At 40.8% G+C, this 20,278-nt stretch overlaps 1 protein-coding gene across 4 annotated transcripts; it reads left to right on the top strand.

Annotated features, from left to right (window-relative positions):
* The first annotated feature begins 1,423 nt into the window (after window positions 1-1,423).
* Trim34 (tripartite motif containing 34) lies at window positions 1,424-18,894 on the top strand. 4 transcript variants are annotated; one of them, XM_027942598.2, is made up of 8 exons: window positions 1,424-1,464; window positions 11,336-11,824; window positions 12,383-12,478; window positions 13,089-13,319; window positions 15,588-15,610; window positions 17,194-17,294; window positions 17,592-17,618; window positions 17,859-18,894. In XM_027942598.2, the coding sequence occupies exons 2-8, from the start codon at window positions 11,405-11,407 to the stop codon at window positions 18,416-18,418; spliced, it is 1,458 nt and encodes a 485-aa protein (XP_027798399.2). In that variant the 5' UTR covers window positions 1,424-1,464; window positions 11,336-11,404; the 3' UTR covers window positions 18,419-18,894. The 4 variants fall into 4 exon arrangements, with proteins under 4 accessions (XP_027798399.2, XP_027798398.2, XP_071472529.1 ...); XM_027942597.2 differs by having other exon boundaries at window positions 1,448-1,537; XM_071616427.1 differs by lacking the exon at window positions 1,424-1,464 and adding an exon at window positions 2,275-2,342.
* The last annotated feature ends 1,384 nt before the right edge of the window (window positions 18,895-20,278 follow it).

Here is a 20,278-nt window from a genome sequence, read left to right as displayed (position 1 = left end):
GTCTAGGCAGCTCTCAATCACCTTTTCAATACAGAGCAGGCATGTTGGGTTTTACCAAAGCCGCTTCCAACTTTTCTGTCTGGGCCCAGAGAGCAATTGGTGTGGGTATACACTGTCCCTAATCCCAATCTGCCTTGGATGCGTGGAGGTGGAGGAAGGAGTTTGGAACAACTGCGGAATTCCGGTCTGGGCTACACTCAGATGTATTCCTAAGGTTCCTTTCTCTTTGAGTCCCCTCCTGACAGCCCTAAGGGGTATCTAGGGTGATCGGTAGATGAATGGCACTGAGGGAAAGCCCCAATCATATTTGTCTCTATGTGGGCTACACAACACTCCCAACCTTGCATCCATTCCTTCCTGGATGCTCCCCTTCCTCCGTGGGTCAGAATTGTTAGCAATTCAGGTTGTAGGACTGAGAGAAAGGCATGGGATAATTAGTAAAAGCTGCCCAGGTTCCCTAAGGTGCATAGGTAACTTTCACTAGTCTGTTTTACCGCTCTGATGTTTAAAATGTGCTGTTCTCTTTAAGCTGCTAAAGGGAGGCATTTTTAGAATCAATTCTTCCAGTAGTCTCTCAGATAGAAAGCACTGCCTTACAACCAGGAGATTTGCCTTACCCTCAGGGTAAGGGATACTGCCCTTGATGAGTTCTGCTTCCTCACACGTTGAACTTTGAACCTTAGAGAAGCACGCCCACGCCAAGGCAAGCATACAAAGCTGGGTTTTATTTAAAAAGGGGTAACATAGATTTCTCCTGGGAGGGAGGAGGGGGCCACAGCTGGTATCTTGGTATCCCCAGAAACAAGGTGTTCTGCCCTTTTTATATGTTCTAGGTATCCTTTGTTCTCCTGCCCTCTTCCCTTCATCTCTTTATTTTCAGTTTACCAGACTAGGCCCAGGAATGCTTGGTGGGATGGCCAAAAGGTGGGAAACGGGTGGGTTGAAGGGGGAAGGGCTGGATGGAGCAACTCAGGACTCACTAATTAACAGCTTATAGCTTCCTGTAGGGAGGGGCAATTGCTGGGACAGGTTACCTTAGCAACAGATTAAGGCGGGGTTAGGTTTTTGATTAGGGTGAAAGCAGGGCTCTGAAGGAATTAACATTTCAGTCCCTCAGGGACTGTCTCCAACTTCCAGGACTCACTCAAAATTGGCCTCCTTGATCCAGCCTGACCTACCTAGGCTGACTGCCTGTCTAATTCTGGCTTCACCAGTAGCAGCCTCTGTTATGACAACCAAAAATCTCTTTGGAGTTTGAGAATTTCCCTGCAGTGAACATTTCTCTTTCTCCCGTGGAGAAACACTGTTAATCCATCACCCTCTCCCCAGTGGCCTGAAGATCCACAGGTTCTTTGGCCCAGAAACTTCTTCCCTGTTCCTCTTCCTGTATGCCCCAAGAATTTCACTTTCGTTTCTCAGCCAGCTTTTGGGAGGGAGGGACTACTTGCAGCTGAGCAGCTTGTGGTGAGTGAATCCTGCCCTGGCTTTTCTCCACCACTTTAACCAGGAGTTGAGATTTCCCTGCTGGGGCCTGAAGGTGTGTGGGGAGGCTTGAGGGGGCAGAGGGTGGGAGACCCTGGGAGGAAAGTAACAAGTGAAGTCAGTCGGGGGAGTTTAATTCCTGCTCAGAGACTGGTCTGCTCTGAAGGGAGTGCAGACAGTCTTAACTGCCTTGAAAGAGAGTGATGAGGAGGCCGAGGTCTTGTTTATTTCCTAGAGGAGTGCTTGTTTCTCCAGGCCAAGTCCATCCCTGTTAAACAGCCTTCCTGTTCTGTAGGTTTGATTTTTCTACCTCAGGAGGGAAAATGGAATCTCCTTGGCCTCTGTTTTTCAGAGAGAGAAACAGAAGGCTTCTTCATGTGTGTTCCACTCTACCTTCTCAGAGGAGAGGGGTCCCTGTATTTCAGGGACCCTGGATTTGTGAAAGCCCAAGCTCCTGAGGTGAACTTGTTAGCAGCAGATAGAACACAGCCCATGGCAGATGGAATGTCGCTTTTCACCTGCCTCCTGGCCACCAAGGAGAGGCTTTGGCTTCCTGTCCTGTCCCTAGCCCTTGGCCTACCCCAGGACAGCTGGTTAGATGACCTGACTGCTGTCTGCTTCTTTGTCCCCTTTTAGTTTGTGTCCTGGAGCTCCAGTCGCTTGTTTTTCTCTGTATACACTTGATTACTTTGATGTTTTGTTTCAGTGCTGGGGAAAGAACCCAGGGCTTCCGGCAAGTGCTCCGCCCCTGAGCTGCATTCCTAGCCCTTTCTATTTTTCCTCTTGAGACAGGGTCTTGCAAGGTTGGCCAGGCTGGCCTTCAACTTGGGACCCTCCTGCCTCAGTAGCTGGGTCTGCAGGTGTGTGCCTCTTCACCTGACTTGCTTACTCTCACTTCAGAAGTACATGTAATCCTCTATCCTCCCCTGCCTTGGAAATTGTTCATCATTCTTTCTCTTGTGCACACCTATTCTGGGAAAAGAGTTATAATCAGAAGAGAGTCCCAAGGGGTTCTCAGAGAGAGAAGGAAACTTCTCAGGACCAGTGGGGTCTTTGGTATAATTGATAGAAAAGAATTTCAGCAGGTGTCAGTAGAGGCACAGATATTTATTTAGGCTAGGAAGGGGTAGGTATTCAAGGGGAAATGTGGGTCACTTCTACAGTGAGAGATGGTTTTTGGGACTCCCAGCACTTTTTAAAGGAAACTTTGTGAGAAGTGGAAAAGGGAAGGTATGTAGGAATGATATCAGTAGGGTGATCTCAAGGAGATTATAGCAGTCTGGTCAGTCTTAGGATCCTCATACTGAACTAGTCTTCATTATCTGATCAATGATAGTGCAGGAAAGTCCCCCTAAAAAATTACAGGTTTCTCAAAATACCCTCTCTCTTTACCTAATCCATTTATTGGTGGAGGAAGAAATTAACAGTGCTCAAGATAGTCATCACAAGTAAATGGACTTAGGTTTAACTTTAAGATGTAGATCATGGGAACAAATTTTTACTCCTCACACTTCAGATAGAGCCCTAATATCCAGAGTATACAAAGAACTCAAAAAATTAAACAATAAGAAAACAAATAACCCAATCAACAAATGGGCCAAAGACCTGAACAGACACTTCTCAGAGGAGGACATACAATCAATCAACAAGTACATGAAAAAATGCTCACCATCTCTAGCAGTCAGAGAAATGCAAATCAAAACCACCCTAAGATACCACCTCACTCCAGTAAGATTGGCAGTCATTATGAAGTCAAACAACAACAAGTGCTGGAGAGGATGTGGGGAAAAGGGTACTCTTGTACATTGCTGGTGGGACTGCAAACTGGTGCGGCCAATTTGGAAAGCAGTGTGGAGATTCCTGGGAAAGCTGGGAATGGAACCACCATTTGACCCAGCTATTGCCCTTCTCCGACTATTCCCTGAAGACCTTAAAATAGCGCACTACAGGGATACTGCTACATTGATGTTCATAGCAGCACAATTCACAATTGCTAGACTGTGGAACCAACCCAGATGCCCTTCAATAGATGAATGGATTAAAAAAATGTGGCATTTATACACCATGGAGTATTACGCAGCACTAAAAAATGACAAAATCATGGAATTTGCAGGGAAATGGATGGCACTAGAGCAGATTATGCTTAGTGAAGCTAGCCAATCCCTAAAAGACAAATACCAAATGTCTTCTTTGATATAATGAGAGCAACTAAGAACAAAGCAGGGAGGAAGAGCAGGAAGAAAAGATTAACATTAAACAGATACATGAGGTGGGAGGGAAAGGGAGAGAAAAGGGAAATTGCATGGTAATGGAGGGAGACCAGCATGGTTATACAAAATTACATATAAGAGGTTGTGAGGGGAATGGGAAAATAAACAAGGAGAGAAATGAATTACAGTAGATGGGGTAGAGAGAGAAGATGGGAGGGGAGGGGAGGGGAGATAGTTGAGGATAGGAAAGGTAGCAGAATACAACAGTTACTAATAGGGCATTATGTAAAAATGTGGATGTGTAACCGATGTGATGCTACAATCTGTATTAGGGGTAAAATTGAGAGTTCATAACCAACTTGAATCTAATGTATGAAATATGATATGTCAAGAGCTTTGTAATGTTTTGAACAACCAATAAAAAAAAAAAGAAAAAAAAAAAACTTTAAGATGTAGAGATTTCCTAGGAATTTTGGAGTGACAAGCTTGTGAGACAAAAGGTGGTTTAGAGAGTGACAGCCTGGAAAGGTATGTGGAACTTCTGTATTAAATTTTCATTTCCTTTATGTCCTCTTTTTTTTTTTTAATCCTACCCCGCACCTTTGCATTGATTGTTACCTCCATTTATTACTATTTTCTTTGCTCAGAGCTAATTATCAAGAGTAGGTTATTTTCAGGGAGAACCTAAAGTTGCAATGGTCTTGCTAATCAACTTGCTGTCTGTTGACCCTGAGTATTTCCCATTTGAGGCTCACTTGTGAGCAATTGGCCTTGATGGGTGTTAGGTGCATTCTGATACCCACCATGCTGTCCCTCACTCCCATTTCTCAGAGTTGACTGTACCTGCCTTGCTATGAGTCTGCCTGACTCCTGGGGAGGGTTTGCTTCTGCCCAGATGCTGATCTAGCAAGATACAGGCCAAAATGGACTGACTTAGTTATAAAAAGCTCAATTTGAAGGAACTAAAGCAGGTTGCTGATGTGAAAAGCTTCAGTGACCATCCATTCAACTTTTTTTTTTTTTTTTTTTAGAGAGAGAGAGAGAGAGAGAATTTTAATATTTATTTTTTAGTTTTCGGTGGACACAATATCCTTGTTTGTATGTGGTGCTGAGGATCGAACCCGGGCCGCATGCATGCCAGGCGAGCGTGCTACCGCTTGAGCCACATCCCCAGCCCCATTCATTCAACTTTTAATAAATATGAAATACATATAGGAGCTTACATCCTAGTTAGGGAATGAAAACAAACAATAAGTAATTAATAGAATATACAAGAAGATATATAAGAATATACAAAATATATTATTCATATATACATATATATATACGTATATACATATATGTGTGTGTGTGTGTGTGTGTATACACACATAAGAAGATAGAAGATACAAAATTACCGATATTACAGGGTTGTTTTATTTTTTTTTCTTTATTGGTTCTTTTTAGTTTTACATAACATTAGGATTCATTTTGACAAATTTACAAAAGCATGGATTATAATTTGTTGTGATTCAGTCCTCAGTACTTCTCCTTTCCCTCTATTTCTCCCTTTGCCTGTTCCCTTCTTCCCTCTGCCTGTTCCCCTCCCTATACTCTACTGATCTTTCTGCTATTTACTTAGTTTTTTTTTTTAATTAGTGTCTTCAAAATGTACATGATAGTGAGATTCACTGTGGGATACTCATATATGAACATAGGAAAATTAGATTAGATTCACTCCACTGTTCTTTCCTTATCCCATACCTCCTCCCTCAGTCCACTTTGTCTACTCCATTGATCTTATCTCCCACTAGGTTGGATTAACTTCCACATATTGTAACTGAAAGCTCAGTCCCTGTGCCCAAAGCCTATCAATGCCAATTTAATAATGAGGACATGGTTTTGAGAAAAAGGAAAAAGAAGTTTTATTGCTTTGCTAGCAAAGGAGAAACACAGGGGACTTCTATCCCAAAGGCTGTGACTCTATTGCTCAGGAGGGGCTGTGGGGTTTTAAAGGAATCCTTCAAGGGTTATGTTCCAGGTGTGCTCTGCTAGAGGGTCCCAGGGTACCCTGGTGGCCTGTTAGGATTCACTTGTTAATTTGGGAGATATTCACTTCTCAGATCCTCAGCAGTCATCTCCTTCCTATAGTGGGTGTGTTCAAGGGCAGTTAACTAGGGGAAGAAAAGAACACTTTCTCCCTAATCTTGTTAGGGAGGGGGAGAGAAGAGCAGAGAGAAAAAAAACATCAAAACAAAAACAACAACAAAAACAGCCTTAGAGCAATGACGGCTACATTCAGAAGGTGAAGGGACCACTGTTACAATATCAGATAAAGCATTTGACTTTTGATTTTTTTGGAGACTGGCTTGTTTCCCTTAGCATGATATACATAAACATGTGCTATGTATGTATCTATATGTATAGATACATTCATTCATCTGTTGAAGGGCACATAGATTTGTTCTGCAGCTTGGCTACTGTGAATTGTGCTGTTATGGGTTCAAAAGAGACCTGAAAAAGGCCTTTCAAATTTAAGTAATTTTTCATCTATCCCTCCTTGTAAGGAGAACTTTGAATAGAATCTGAAGAATGTGAGGAATTTAAACTCTTTTAATACAGGCTAGGATTTTCTCAGACATTGAAAGTAGGACAGGGTTGGTTGGGCAAGAGTTTGCAGTGAGAATAGCAGGTGGGCTCAGAGGGATGCTGCTGGGAAAGGAGAGGTATGATCTAGCCCTAACTGGACCATCATTAAAGCTGGGTTTGAGCAGAGGAGTGACTTGATTGTCATCTGCTTTTAAGAGGCTCCCTGCAGTCAGTATCCTAAGAAAACAGTGAAGAGAGCCCAGTAAGAAAGACAATGAAAGTATTAGGAACACCAGCAGTAGACAATTTTCTGGAACCCAGGCAGGCAGAATAAACAGGTGGCTTGTAACAGTGTGGTGGCAGTGGACGTGGTTGAAGCTAACTTGAAGAAAACACTCTCAACTTATCCTAATTGAAAATGGTACCATAGTAAAAAGTGACTTGGGAATTCATTGACTGTCTGAAAACTTCAAAGGACAGTCTTCCCTAAAGTTCACTTCTTAAAACACACTCCAATTTTACTACTTAACCTGCAGAGAGACATAGTTTGCATTTACACTAGTGCAGATGGTAGGGAAAGACTCAAGTGTTGGGTGCAATCACTTGACACCCATGTAGTGATAAGGAAAGACTTCTGAGGTGCCCTAAATTTAATTACAAAGTGGAGTGGAGGTGGGAAGAGAGAGAAGGTGGCAAGGAGGTTAATTAGTTACAAGCTACAGGCCACAAACACCAAAGCACCATTTTACATTCATGACAATTAAAACCTTAAATCCTCTCAACCCTTCAAGGTTCCATACTGCCCATCTATCCCAAAAGGTGGTGTAAGCCTGCCCTTCTTTTTAATAACCCATGTAGATTCAGTGTAAATAACCCCTCTCTGCCTTCCTTCCTTCTGTTTTCATTATAAAATTCTCTGGCTTAGATCTGGCAGACATTTTTCCAACTGCCACCTAGCCGAGGGAACTTGTCCTGGGACTGATTCTTGTTGACCAGCATCTGTAATGGCTCAATAAACCTTTTTATTTCAGAGATCTCTGTTTCAGGAGTTCCTACTTCACAGTAGCCAGGTGACCTGGGAATTCTATCAGAAAGATGCCACTCATGTTTTCTTCTCTACTTCCCTGCATGCTGCTGGGCTTGGGTTTCTCCTGGGCAGCAGTGAAATCATTGCCCACATTCGGGAATCTGACTCCTCTGTACCTTCCTCATTCTTTGGCTGTAAAGGTGGCAGCTGCTTTGTCAGCAACTTGCCGCCCAGCTGTGGAGATGTGGTCACAGCTCCATGGCAGAAGGCATTTTCCACTACTTCCTCCTCTGTAGGTCCTTGGGGTTTCTCAGTTTCCGTAAGATACTAAGAGGAAGCAAAGATAACAGAGAATTCCACATATATGATCAGTTCATAGCTTTAGTCATAACAAGTGAGTATATATCATGTAAATCTTGCTAGTCATGAGAGCCTGGTATGACCTATAGGTAGTCACTGTAGCCAGGACCTAACAGCATTTGTCCTTTAGATGACTTTTAGTATTGGACTATTGTCTAGATTAAACCCACCAGCCCAATTTTAATCTTATTAGGTTCATTTTATGGATGAGGTTGAGGGAGCAAGTTGATCCCTATGCCTGAAATATCTCTGTACATCTTTCATCATGCTCCATGATTCTTTTGAAGAGCTGGGAGATGGTATTTATTGGTTATCACATATTGCAGGTCTTACACTATGAAACTTTTTATTTTTCTTTTCTTTTTTTTTTTTTTTTTTTTTGGTAGTACTGGGTTTTAAACCCAAGGGGTGTTCCATCACTGAACTACATCTTCAGACAGACCAAGTTGCCCAGGCTGGCCTCAAATTGGTGACCCTCCTACCTCAGCTACTTGAGTCACTGGGATTATAGATGGCACCCAGCTCAAACCTTTTTAACTGTATTAGTTTCCTAGGTATATTGTAAAAATTACCATATTTTAGATTACCTTAAACAACAGGAATTCATTCTCTCAAAAGTTCAGGAGGCCAGTAGTTAAAAATCAAGTTCATAGTAGACTTGGTTCCTTCAGGAGGCTATAAATGAGAATCTGTTTTATACCTCCTCTAACCTCCAGTAGTTTCTAGCAATCTAAGCATTCTTTGGCTTGCAGCTTTATCACTCCAAATCCTGCCTCTGCTTCCTTATGTGACTGTGTGTCCCCTTCTCTACAAGGATGCAAGCCATTGGATTTAGGACCCATCCTATCTTGTAAGACCTCAACTTGATTACATCTACAAAAATCTTATTTCCAAATAAAGTCACATTCACACAGCTGAACATACCTTTGTGGGGGACTGTTTTAGTCTGTTTTTCATTGCTTTAACCAAAAAACCTGACAAGAACAATTTTAGAGTAGGAAAAGTTTATTTAGCATTCATGGTTTCAGAAGTCTTATTCCATAGACTGCCAACTTCATTGCTCTGGGTCCCAGATGAGGCAGAACATCTTGGTGGAAAGTTGTGGAAGAGGAAACTCACACATGTTAACATCACATACATCCAAGTTCATTTGCTTAACAAGGGGATACAGGCAGGGACATACAGCATCCAGCACAGAGAGGATCCTCACAATGATGAAAAGGATTCCATCCCTCTGTTGAAGGATCTTTTTTTTTTTTTTTTCTTTTTTGGTATTGAGGATTGAACCCAGGGGTGCTCAACCACTGAGCCACATCCCCAGCCCTTTTTTATATTTTGTTTAGAGACAAGGTCTCACTGAATTGCTAAGTGTCTTGCTAAGTTGTGGAAGGCTAGCTTTGAATTCTCGATCCTCCTGCCTCAACTTCCTGAGCTGCTGGGATTACAGGTATGCGCCACCAAGTCCCACGAAAGCTCATTTTTAAAGAGAACAACTATATGTGTTGGAAAGTTTACAAGTATATGTAAACTAATGTAGCTTACATAACCTCATTCCAACATACTGAGTACCTTATTAGAGTCAGAACACAGTTTCTAAGGACCTAAAGGGTCCATATATATATATATCACAACTCTTTTGTGAAAACAAGGTCTGTGCTTGCCAAAAAAACATAATTTAAAAAAGAAAATACTAGGAGCAGGTAATCCCAGTGTCCTTTGTATTGGAAGTAAGACCTTATGCCTAGTGATAATCCTTTTCTTCCCTCACATGTCCAATTTAATTCCCAATCTTCTTTCTTTTACCTCATCATATTTCTTCAGTTTTTTTTTTTTTTTTTTCTGCTTCTGTTTCCTCCATCAACTTGTCCTCCTTCCTCCCATCTAATGATGGAAAGAGGGTGTTGCTTTTGGAAATAGACCATCACTTTCACTTCACTTGGGAAGTGTCAGATAGCCGGGTCCTGCAGGATTGCTAAAGGCCTAGCTTATTACCTTGTTAGATGTGAGTTATTTATATATTCATTCAGCAAAGCAAATTATCACTTTCTGCCCACCAGCCACAATTGCAACTTGAAATTTGAGATGCTGTCTTCTTTCCACAGGGCATTTACCAATGTGATTCCATTTACCTAAAAATATTTCTCCTCTTCCTCATTCCATATTCCCTTCTCATCATTCAGCTTTCAATTCACCTTTTAACCATTTAAGGAGAATATCTTGGATATTCCCTTTGGCACATTATTGGATTTCCTCAAAGCATATACCTCTGTATAGTAGTGCTTATACTTTTACACCTTTGTTAAAGATTATTTAAGGGGCTGGGATGGTGGCTCAGCGGTAGAGTGCTCACCTAGCATGTGCAAGGCCCTAGGTTCGATCCTCAGCACCACATAAAAATAAATAAATAAAATAAAGATATTATGTCCAGTTACAACTAAAAAATAAGTGTTAAAAAAAAAAAAGATTATTTAACTAGCTTCTGTCTTGTTTACTTGACCACTAAGTTTATTATGGCCAGTGTTATCTGTTTATGTTCAATTTTGGACTTTTGATTTTAATCCATTTTCTAGATTTTATTCATTGAAGACAATTTATCTTCAGTGATAATTTGTTTTGGTGAATGAATATATAAATAACTCACATCAAATATATAAATATGGATTAAAATATCTCTCCATGCTATGGTCTCCCTTTATGATATTGAGACATCTCTCTTCTGACCAACAGTTATCCCACTGGAATTTATTTTCTTAGGTATCAGAGATGAATATGATTTATTTATACCATCTCCCCAAACCTACAAATATACATCTTTAGGTTCCTGTCAACATCCCTGACATATTTTTTAGACCAAGATAAAAATCCCATCGCCTACAAACACAAGACTCAACACGACAACTGGTCTGGATTCCTCCACTTCTACTCTAACTTAGAACTGGGTATTATATTAGTCATGTTTGGTTGCTATGACCAAAATACCAGGCATAACAAGATAAAGGAGAAAAGGCTTGTTTTCACTTATGATTTCAGAGGTTTCAGTCCACGGTTGGCCAGCTCCATTGCTTTGGGCCCCAGGTGAGGCAGGTGGAAGGGCATTGCAGAGGAAAACTACTCAGCTCATGGTATCCAGAAAGATGACAAAGATTATGAGGGAAAATCTAGGGACAAGTTAAGTCCCAAGGACATACTTCCCCAACCAAGCCCTACCTGCATATAGTTTCCACCACCTTCCAGTGGTTCATTCAGCTATCAGTGGATTAATCTAGTATTGAGGTCAAAGCTTTCATGATCCAATCATTTCCTTAAAGTGCCAACTCTGAATATTGCTGCACTGGGTGCCAAGCATTCACACATATAAGATTTTGTGATGGCTAATGTGCATTCATTCAGTGATGCATTTGTTGTTCAATAGATGAGTTAGAGCAGTCCTGTCTAATGAGGAACCATGTAAGGAGAGAGTTGAAGGAAGTATAAAAGCCATGCAAATATCAATAGGAAGATCAGCAAAGAGCAAGAACAAAAACCCTGGGGAATCAGTGGCTCAACTGGGCCATTGAATTTCATTTCTGATTTCTCCCTCTCCTTCTTTTGGTTCCTCCAGAGTGTGGTCTTGATCAGTCTTTAATGTGCACACAGTTAGAATCCTTATTCTTGCCATTCTAACACCATCCTTTTTTAATTTGCCTAGTCATCCAGAAGGATCTACACAAGAAAAGCATCAGGAGTTATAACCGGAGGAAGCCAGGGAAGAAATGCAATGGCTTCAAAAACCCTGGTGAACACACAAGAAAAGGCAAAATGTCCCATCTGCCTAAAGCATTTAACAGAGCTACTGACTCTAGGCTGTGGTCACAGCTATTGCCAAACATGCATCTCTAGGAACAAGAAATCTGTGACCAGTCCAGGAGGGGAAAACAGGTGTTTCATATGTAGTACCAGGAACTTATTTGGAAATACCAAAGCTAATCAGCCTCCAGCTGACGTAGCAGAAGGACTCAGGGAAGTCAAGTTGAGCCCTAGCACTGTGCAAAATGCAGACTTATGTGCATGCCATGGAGAGAAACTCCTACTCTTCTGTGTGGAGGATAGGAAGGTAATTTGCTGGCTTTGTGAGCGTTCTCAAGAGCACCGTGGGCACCGAACATTACTCATGGATGAAGTGACCAAGGAATGTCAGGTAGGTCCCTTGATGGAGAGAGAAAGGGCAAAAGGTGGTCCTGAGTAAGAAATCTCACTTTTCCATTTTTCTTTACTCATGTTGACCCTACATTCAGTTTCTAATACCTGGAGTCTGTATATTCCCTTCATTTACATAAGGGGTGATCCTAGGGTCTTAGCCAGAGTAGATTTGGTAGTGGTGGTGGTGGTGGTGAGTCTTCCTTTCATTGTAAGTAGAGAATTCTTTCTCAAATTTAGCTGTAACTGCTCCTTTCAGCAGGATGATCATGGGGGGAACATTGTGGGTTGAATGTGGTTGAATGTGCTGTAGAGTCTGTACTCACCCTAAGAAAAGAGAAGCAGGCTGCTGTTGGTGAGATCATCATTTTCGTCCCCCAGGAATAATGAATACATTCACTTCCAATTTCCTCCCATGTCATAGATTTTAATCATCAATCTCACAGCTTTTGTAAACTCTATTGTCTTCTGAGGTCAACCTGGTTTTATCCAGGTTCATCCTCTGTCCAAGGATGGAGAAACCTCCACGCTTGATTCTGGTGTGATTCCTCTCCCACAGGACAAGCTCCAAGCAGTTCTCAAGAGGCTGAGGAAGGAACAAGAAGAAGCTGAGAAGTTGGAAGCTGATATCCAAGAAGAGATCACTTCTTGGAAGGCAGGAAAAAACTCTCCCTGAGAGATTCTTACACAGGAAACTTGGGCAGGACCTTTGGTTCTAATCCAAGGAGCCCCTACATCTTTGTCCCCCGACTCAGAATAAATCCAGCAGCCATTTGATTAGTTTCTTGTTGTGGGGGAGGGCTGGAGAGCGGATATGTCATGGTACACAAAATATTTGAAATTGAGCACTGTGATGGACTGCATGGTGCAGAAGCCTAGAGAATACTGTCTTCCCTTTTTCTTTTCCTCTGAAGCTCCTACACTTTGTAGGAGGGCACTGGGCAAAAGACCAAAGATTTCTTCAAGGTTCAAAAACGAGGAGCATGATAATGGGTAGTCATGAGTATCTGGGGTAACAGTTTACAAGTCAAGCCCCAATGAGTGTGGGCCTAGGAAATATTGTCTGAGGTCATTGCTTTAGTAGGTACTGAAAGGAAAATAGTAGGGAGAAATAAAAACCAATTCCCCCAGAATTGCTCTCCTGCTTCTATACTCCTGGCTCGAAGTTCCTGAAAAATGTTTTCCTCCTGGCTCCTAATATATTACACCGTAGACCCTCAACAGACTCATTGCATCTCTCTCTCTCTCTCTGCCTATCTTTGCAGTGTCAGGTAGAGAATGAGAGAAAAAGGATACAAATGGAATTTAATCATCTTAGAAGAATCCTGGACAGCGAGGAAGAACGAGAGCTACAAAGATTGGATCGGGAGGAGAAGACGACACTGGATAGCTTGGCAGAAGCAGAGGATGAGCTGGTCTATCAGAAGCAGTTGGTGAAAGAGCTCCTCTCAGATCTAGAGCGTCGGAGTCAATGGTCAACACTGGAGCTACTGCAGGTAGAGGAATCACCTCATCTGAGGTTCTGGAAACAAGCCTGTTGCTTTATTTTTATAGCTAATAATAGTCTATGTTGAATAGGAGTGATGAAGGCATTCATTCTCACCTTTTTCCTGATCTTGGGGGAAAGGCATTCAGGTTTTGACGATTTAGTATGTGCTAGCGCTAGGGTTTTGTAGATGCCCTTGATCAGGAAAAAGCAGCTCCTTTTTGCTCTTAATTTGTTGACCCTTCCTCTTTTGCTTTTATCTTGAAAGCATGTGAAATTTTATCAAGTACTTTTTTTTTTTTGCCTCCTTGGGGATCATTATGCAGTTTTTATTCTTTATTCTATTAATGTGAAGTATTACATTGATTCATTTTCTTGGCTGACCATACTTGCATTTTTGAATTAAATCCCATCATGCTTAGAGTAGTCATGATTTTTTTCCTAGATTTGATTTTTTTCAGTATTTTTTGAAAAATTTTATGTATAGTAGAGGATAGGAAAGGCAGCAGAACACAACAGACACTAGTATGGCAATATGTAAATCAATGGATGTGTAACTGATGTGATTCTGCAATCTGTATATGGGGTAAAAATGGGAGCTCATAACCCATTGAATCAAAGGGTGAAATATGATATATCAAGAACTATGTAATGTTTTGAATAACCAACAATAAAAAATTAAAAAAAAAAAATCAAACAAAAAAAAAAAAAAGAAAAATTTTATGTCTATCTTCATAAGGAATATTGGCTGGGGGATTGTTTTTTGTTTTGTTTTAACTTGTGATATCTTTGTGTGATTTTAGTATCAGGGTAGGGCTGGCCTCAGATACTATGTTGGGAAGTGTTTCCTCCTCTTCTGTTTTTTGGAAGAATTCGTGAAATTGTTATAGTTAAAGCTTCATCCTGGGGTTTCATAAACTGACTTCCAGACCACTCACATATAATCGAATCAAGTCTTTATTGAAGTACACTGGTGGCGACTGACCAGAACATAAAGCTGTTCCCCTGATCAGCCCTGAACAATTGCAAGGGCACTCCTTATAAGCCTGAAAACCACAAAAGGGATGTTCAGGGGTCTAGCCAATGCAAGCAAGCCAGGTTACAGAAGCAGAAGAGTATAGTCAAGCGGCAGGAAGCCTAACCAATCACAGTTAGCCCAGTCACCCCAGTTACATAAACAGAACCCCATTACCCTAGTAACAGAAACAATGCCCCATTAGGTAGTTCCATGTTCTTAAAGGTTTCTATAGCAAAAGGAAAAGAACATCTTGCCCCAGTCATGACCCTTCTACTTGGCATGGTTGTTTTACAGAATGGAGTCACAAAATAAAATGGAGTCACATTTGCTTTTACTATCACAAAATATTGACATATATATTAAAGTCTCCAGCAGAATTCACCAATGAAATCATCTGGTGATTTTTTGGTAGAAAGTCTTTGACTTCCAATGTAATTTCTTTACATGTTTTGTATCTATCTATATTTTCTGTCTTCTTCAATTAGTATTGGTAGTTTCTGTATTTCTAAGATTTGTTCATTTCATCTAGGTTATCTAATTTATTGGTGTAGAACTGTTTATAATCTGCAGTTTTTTTTTTGTCCCTGGTGCTGTGGATTAAACCCAGGGCCTCACACATGCTAGGCAAGCTCTCTACCACTGAGATACACCCCAAACCCCTTACACTTTTTAATTTGTGTAAGATCAATAGTGATGCCTCATCTTTCATTCTTAATTTTACCAATTCATCTCCTCTCTGTTTTTCTTCATATGTCTAGCTGAAGGCATGTTCATTTTGTTGATATTTTTAAAGAACTCTGTTTTGATTTGTCTGATTGTCTTTCATATTTGTCTATTCTTTCTTTCATGAATCCTGCTGTAAGCCTAAAGCTTTTTCTTTTGGTTCTGGGGATTGGACTCAGGGATGTTTTATCCCCAACCCTTTTGATTTTCTGTTTGAGACAATGCCTGGCCAAGTTGCTAAGGGCCTTGCCAAATTACTGAGGCTGTCCTTGAACTTGAGATCCTCCTGCCTCAGCCTCCTAAATCATTCGGTTTACAGGCTTGAACCACTATCCCCAGTTTAATCCTAATACTTTTTTTTCTTTCTCTTTTTTATTTATATATAACAGCAGAATGCATTACAATTCTTATTACATATATAGAGCACAACTTCTCATATCTCTGGTTGCATACATAGTATATTCACACCAATTTGTGTCTTCATACATGTACTTTGGATAATAATGATCTGATTTCTATATTTTCTCTTCTTCCTAGGACACAAGTGGAATCATGAAATGGTACATATGGGTGACAACGAATAGTGCTTTTATACTATAAAGGAAGGTTTGTAGCCATTAGAAACATTTCAGTCAGAATGAAAAAATGTCCCATGTCAGGGAAATTTGGATGCTGTATTATCTTCACTTATTGGCTATAGGTGAGGCTCTGAGTGTTCCATATCTACTGAGAACTGAACAGATTCTATGTTGGTGAATTTGGTGGTTGGAGTTCAGAGTTATGGTCAGAAAGTTTATTAGGGGTAAGGAGTTCCACACTAGGACTCCTGAGACTTCCCTCATTTCACTTACCCTTGGTCCCTGCACACAGTTCTGGGTCCCTTATTTCTCAAGTGCTGTCTTACCACATAAAGGGCTCTGTCAAGTCCTAAAATAGACCATAGGGAATATCTTTTTTTCTTCTCCTCCCCCACTCCTCCTCCTCTTCCTTTTTCTTCTGGTACTAGGGTGGTACTCAGGTACTCAAGGTACTCAGGTACTCAACGGTGCTTTGCCACTGAGCTCTACCCCAGCCCTTTTGAGACAGGGTCTCATTATATTGCCAAGGCTGTCCTCAAACTTGAGATCCCCAAGACTCTGGGATTATGGGCATGCATCACCACACTTGGAAGGGACAGTTTCTTATATTTTCTTTTCTTACATGGGAATAGAAGGAATCGGGTCATTCTATACAGTTCTCACTATATTTCTTAAGACAGAACCAAGCCTTGGAGTTAGTGGCTTTGACCCATGTTGCCAATAATTAATCTCTTTTTGTTTATTTGCTTTAGAAACTCATATGAAAAAAACTTAGTCCTTGTGTCTGTGGTTGCCAACCCACCTGGTGGCATCAAATTCTACACAAACACAAGAAATTCTGACCATATTCACTTCGGTAATCATAGCTTCTTTGCCAAGTGTTTGTAACTTCCCCATAGAATCTGAAATCTCTAATGTGGACTCTGGGATTCAGGCTCTGGACTGGTACACACAGAGTACCCATGTCACAACCAGGACCTGCAGCTTCACTGTTGATTGCTCAGGCATCCACGTACCTGGCCCTCCCAGAGAGACCCACTGAAGTGAAAGGACTTTTCCATATCATGTAACTTTTTCAGAAGTAGCAAAGACTTTTTCTATGCATTATTTCATCTAATTTTGAATTATTTCCATGAAGTATCAAGTATTCCATTTTTAGAAGAGGGAACTATTGCTTTCAAGAGGTGCAGATCCTCCCAAGGTCACACAGCGGGTACGTGGGAGCATATTTCACACAGTGTATTTCTTCTGACTCCACTTTCGAAGCTTTTTCCCTTGGGTTCTTTAGGGAAGAGGTATCCATGATGTGGAAGGATAAGAAGGCAGTGGTGTTGGCGGGACACAAGATGAAAAATGTGGGGGTAAAGATATTCTGTCATGGGCTGGGGATGTGGCTCAAGTGGTAGCGCACTTGCCTGGCATGCGTGCGGCCCGGGTTCGATCCTCAGCACCACATACAAACAAAGATGTTGTGTCCGCTGAAAACTAAAAAATAAACATTAAAAAATTAAAAAAAAATATATATCTTATAAAAAAAAAAAAAAAAGATATTCTGTCATTCCTAGGAGTGAGATCTGGACTCTGAAGAAGCCAAAAACTGTCTCCAAGAAGCTGAAGACTGTATTCCGTGCTCCAGATCTGAGGGGGATGCTGCAGAGCTTCAGAGGTCAGTAGAGCAGGGGAAGAGTATGGATAAGGAATTTTTGTGGCATCAAGGGTAGCAGGTCTAGTCTAAGAATGAGGATGGAAGAGAGGAGGGAGGTCAGAGAAAGGGTCTTCTGTGACATAGAGGATATGATCAGGAGTGAAGGAGAATGGCCAGGCATCTGGCTCATCCTCTCATTTGCAGTTCACAGCTTCACCATATGCCATCCCTTGCCTCTATTATGGATAAGAGATAGATATTGGTGCTTCTAGTTTTCTTTGCTTCTAATCAAAATCATTGCATCTTTTCTCATTTCAGAGCTAACAGATGCCCAATGCTACTGGGGTAAGAAGTTGCAGGGTCTTCAGATCACTGTATTTGGATCACCTCAGAAGCTTGTGTTTAATGAGATCTTATCATCTGAGCCTCTTGTGGTCTCACAGACATTTCTCTAGCATTCCACCCCTCCCCCAATCCATCAACCCAACTTTGCTCCAAGTGCATTTCCCACGTGCCCTCTTCACAGTGAGACCAGATAAACCTGTTCCATGTCTGTCACTGATCTTTTTTCGTTTTCCCTTGCAGTGGACTTAACATTGAATCCAGGCAACTTAAATTTGAATCTTGCACTTTCGGAAGATGAGAGACAAGTGACAAGCGTGTGTATTTGGCCACTTAAGCGTTACGATTGTGGCATCTTAAGCTCCCAACATTTCTCTTCAGGGAAACATTACTGGGAAGTTGATGTATCCAAAAAGACCAGCTGGATCCTGGGAGTACACTGTAGAAAACGTTCTGCAAAGTATGCTGAGAGAAAAGATGCGAATCATACAAATGTGTCCTCCACATACAGACCTAAGTACGGCTACTGGGTTATAGGTTTACAGAATAACTTTGAATATATCGTCTTTGAGGATTCTTCCAGCTCTGATCCTAAGGTGTTGGCCCTCTTTATGGCTATTCCTCCCCGTCGTGTTGGGGTTTTTCTCGACTATGAAGCAGGCATAGTCTCATTTCTCAACGTCACAAACCATGGGTCACTCATCTACAAATTCTCTAAATGTTATTTTTCTCAGCCTGCTTATGCATATTTCAATCTTTATAAATGTCCAGCCCCCATGACACTGTGCCTACCAAACTGCTGAATTTTCTTATTCCCTCATCTCCTACTTTTGGATTCCTTGTCTAGAGGCTCCTCTCCTGCTTCTGAACACATCTGCACCTTTCATCCTGTGGTCTTTCATCCCTGTGGTCTCCCTTCTCTACTTGAGAATTTCTACTCATCCTTGAGATGAGATACACTATGGTGTATCTGGTTTAAGTTAGGAGAGATGCTTTTGTACCCATTTATTCTTCCTCATATTCTCAAAGATAGACATCGAATCCCTTGTAAAGATGGAGAATTGTTATGCTGAGCGTGGTGGCACACCTGTAATCCCAGGAGCTCTGGCTGAGATAGGAGATAGGAGGATCACAAATTCAAAGCCAGCCTCAGCAATTTAGCAAGATCCTGTCTCAAAATTTAAAAAACGAAAACAGGGAGTTGGGGATGTGGCTTAGTGATTAAATACTCCTGGATTCAATCTCTGGCACCAAAATAAAGATGGATCATTGTTTAAAATATCCGTGCCCTCTCATTTCTTCATATTTCCCTGCCACTGATCTGAAGAGAGTAGCAAAGCCTCTTGGCCACCCATATGTGTTATTTAGAACAATCCACACAAATCACTCCTGTGACCAGGATGATCAAAAACTGAGGAGTCTTTGAGCAAATGTCAGTTTGCCCAGGATACCCAAGGTTTATTGGGGACTTGAGAGAAAAACATCCACTATAGATTTACCCAGAGTGAAGAGTCATCTTCAGAGGATTTAATTCAAATCCTGTTTCCTCTGTAATAAACTGTGTAATGGTAAATAAATGTTACGGTTCTTTTTTTCTCAAATACAAATTGCGATTTCAAACTGTACCTTAGTTAAGATCATTATGTGAAACTAAATGTCAATAAATATAAAATGCCTAATTAAGTGTCTTATACATAACAGTAACTAAATACATGCTTTTGTGATTACAGAAAATTTAGTCTGTTAATCTCCCCACCAGTTTGCACTCTTCAGAATAGTAATAATTGTTTCTTCTGAATTTTCATTTTGCAAATACCCAGAGTCTGCTGTTAAGACCACTTCAGTTCTAGTTTTGTTTTATAAAACTTTTTATTATTGAGGCTGGTATTATTTTTATTAAAATAAATACATTTAAAGACTGCAAAACAAACCTGTGATCTTCCATAGTCTGTGCAATACAATTAGCCATGTCTAGATATAACTGTAATGTGGGACAACCATCTGGTATTTAGGGCTTTTCCTTGTGGCAGAAGACTTGAGTGTTCTATTGTTAGTTGCCACTCTATGCATCTTTTCTTTTGTATTCTTTCTGTGGAGTAGAAAGGAGAGCTGGGGAGATGCTGATCAAAGGAGCCTACAGCATTATAGGAAAACCTTAGGTACAAGAAAAGTTGAAATGCTCAATCCCTGTAGCCATTAATGAAGCAAGAGCAGGTCAGGGTGAACTGCTTCAGGCCAGGGTGCTCTTGCAGGTGACAGATGTGTATGCTGTGGATCCTTAAGACCTGAGCTTTGAATTCAGTCAGAATTTCATTATCATAGTGGTGTTGGTACTTTCCCTTAACTAAGTTAACTAAATTAATTGGACTCAGTTTCTCTTTGGAAATAAATTTGCCGAGATTTACCCCATTGTGATATTGTAGTAATTAAATGATATGTTTGCAATAACTTCTACGTTTCCTAGCACATATGCCTCGATCTAGATGTCCATTTCCTATGTGAGATGAAATGTTGAAAATAAATATTAATATACTTTAAGTATTACTGTTGTTGATTTGTTTCAAGAAACAGAAAAACTTAAGAATCACCAATATTTTAAATTTCTTCATTGCATCATAAATGTTTTCATTATACAAACAGCTCTTGTCTTCATATAGGGATTA

The sequence above is a fragment of the Marmota flaviventris genome, chromosome 9 (assembly GCF_047511675.1).
Source record: "Marmota flaviventris isolate mMarFla1 chromosome 9, mMarFla1.hap1, whole genome shotgun sequence".
Lineage (NCBI taxonomy): Eukaryota > Metazoa > Chordata > Mammalia > Rodentia > Sciuridae > Marmota > Marmota flaviventris.
This window is presented reverse-complemented; position numbering and strand designations above follow the sequence as displayed.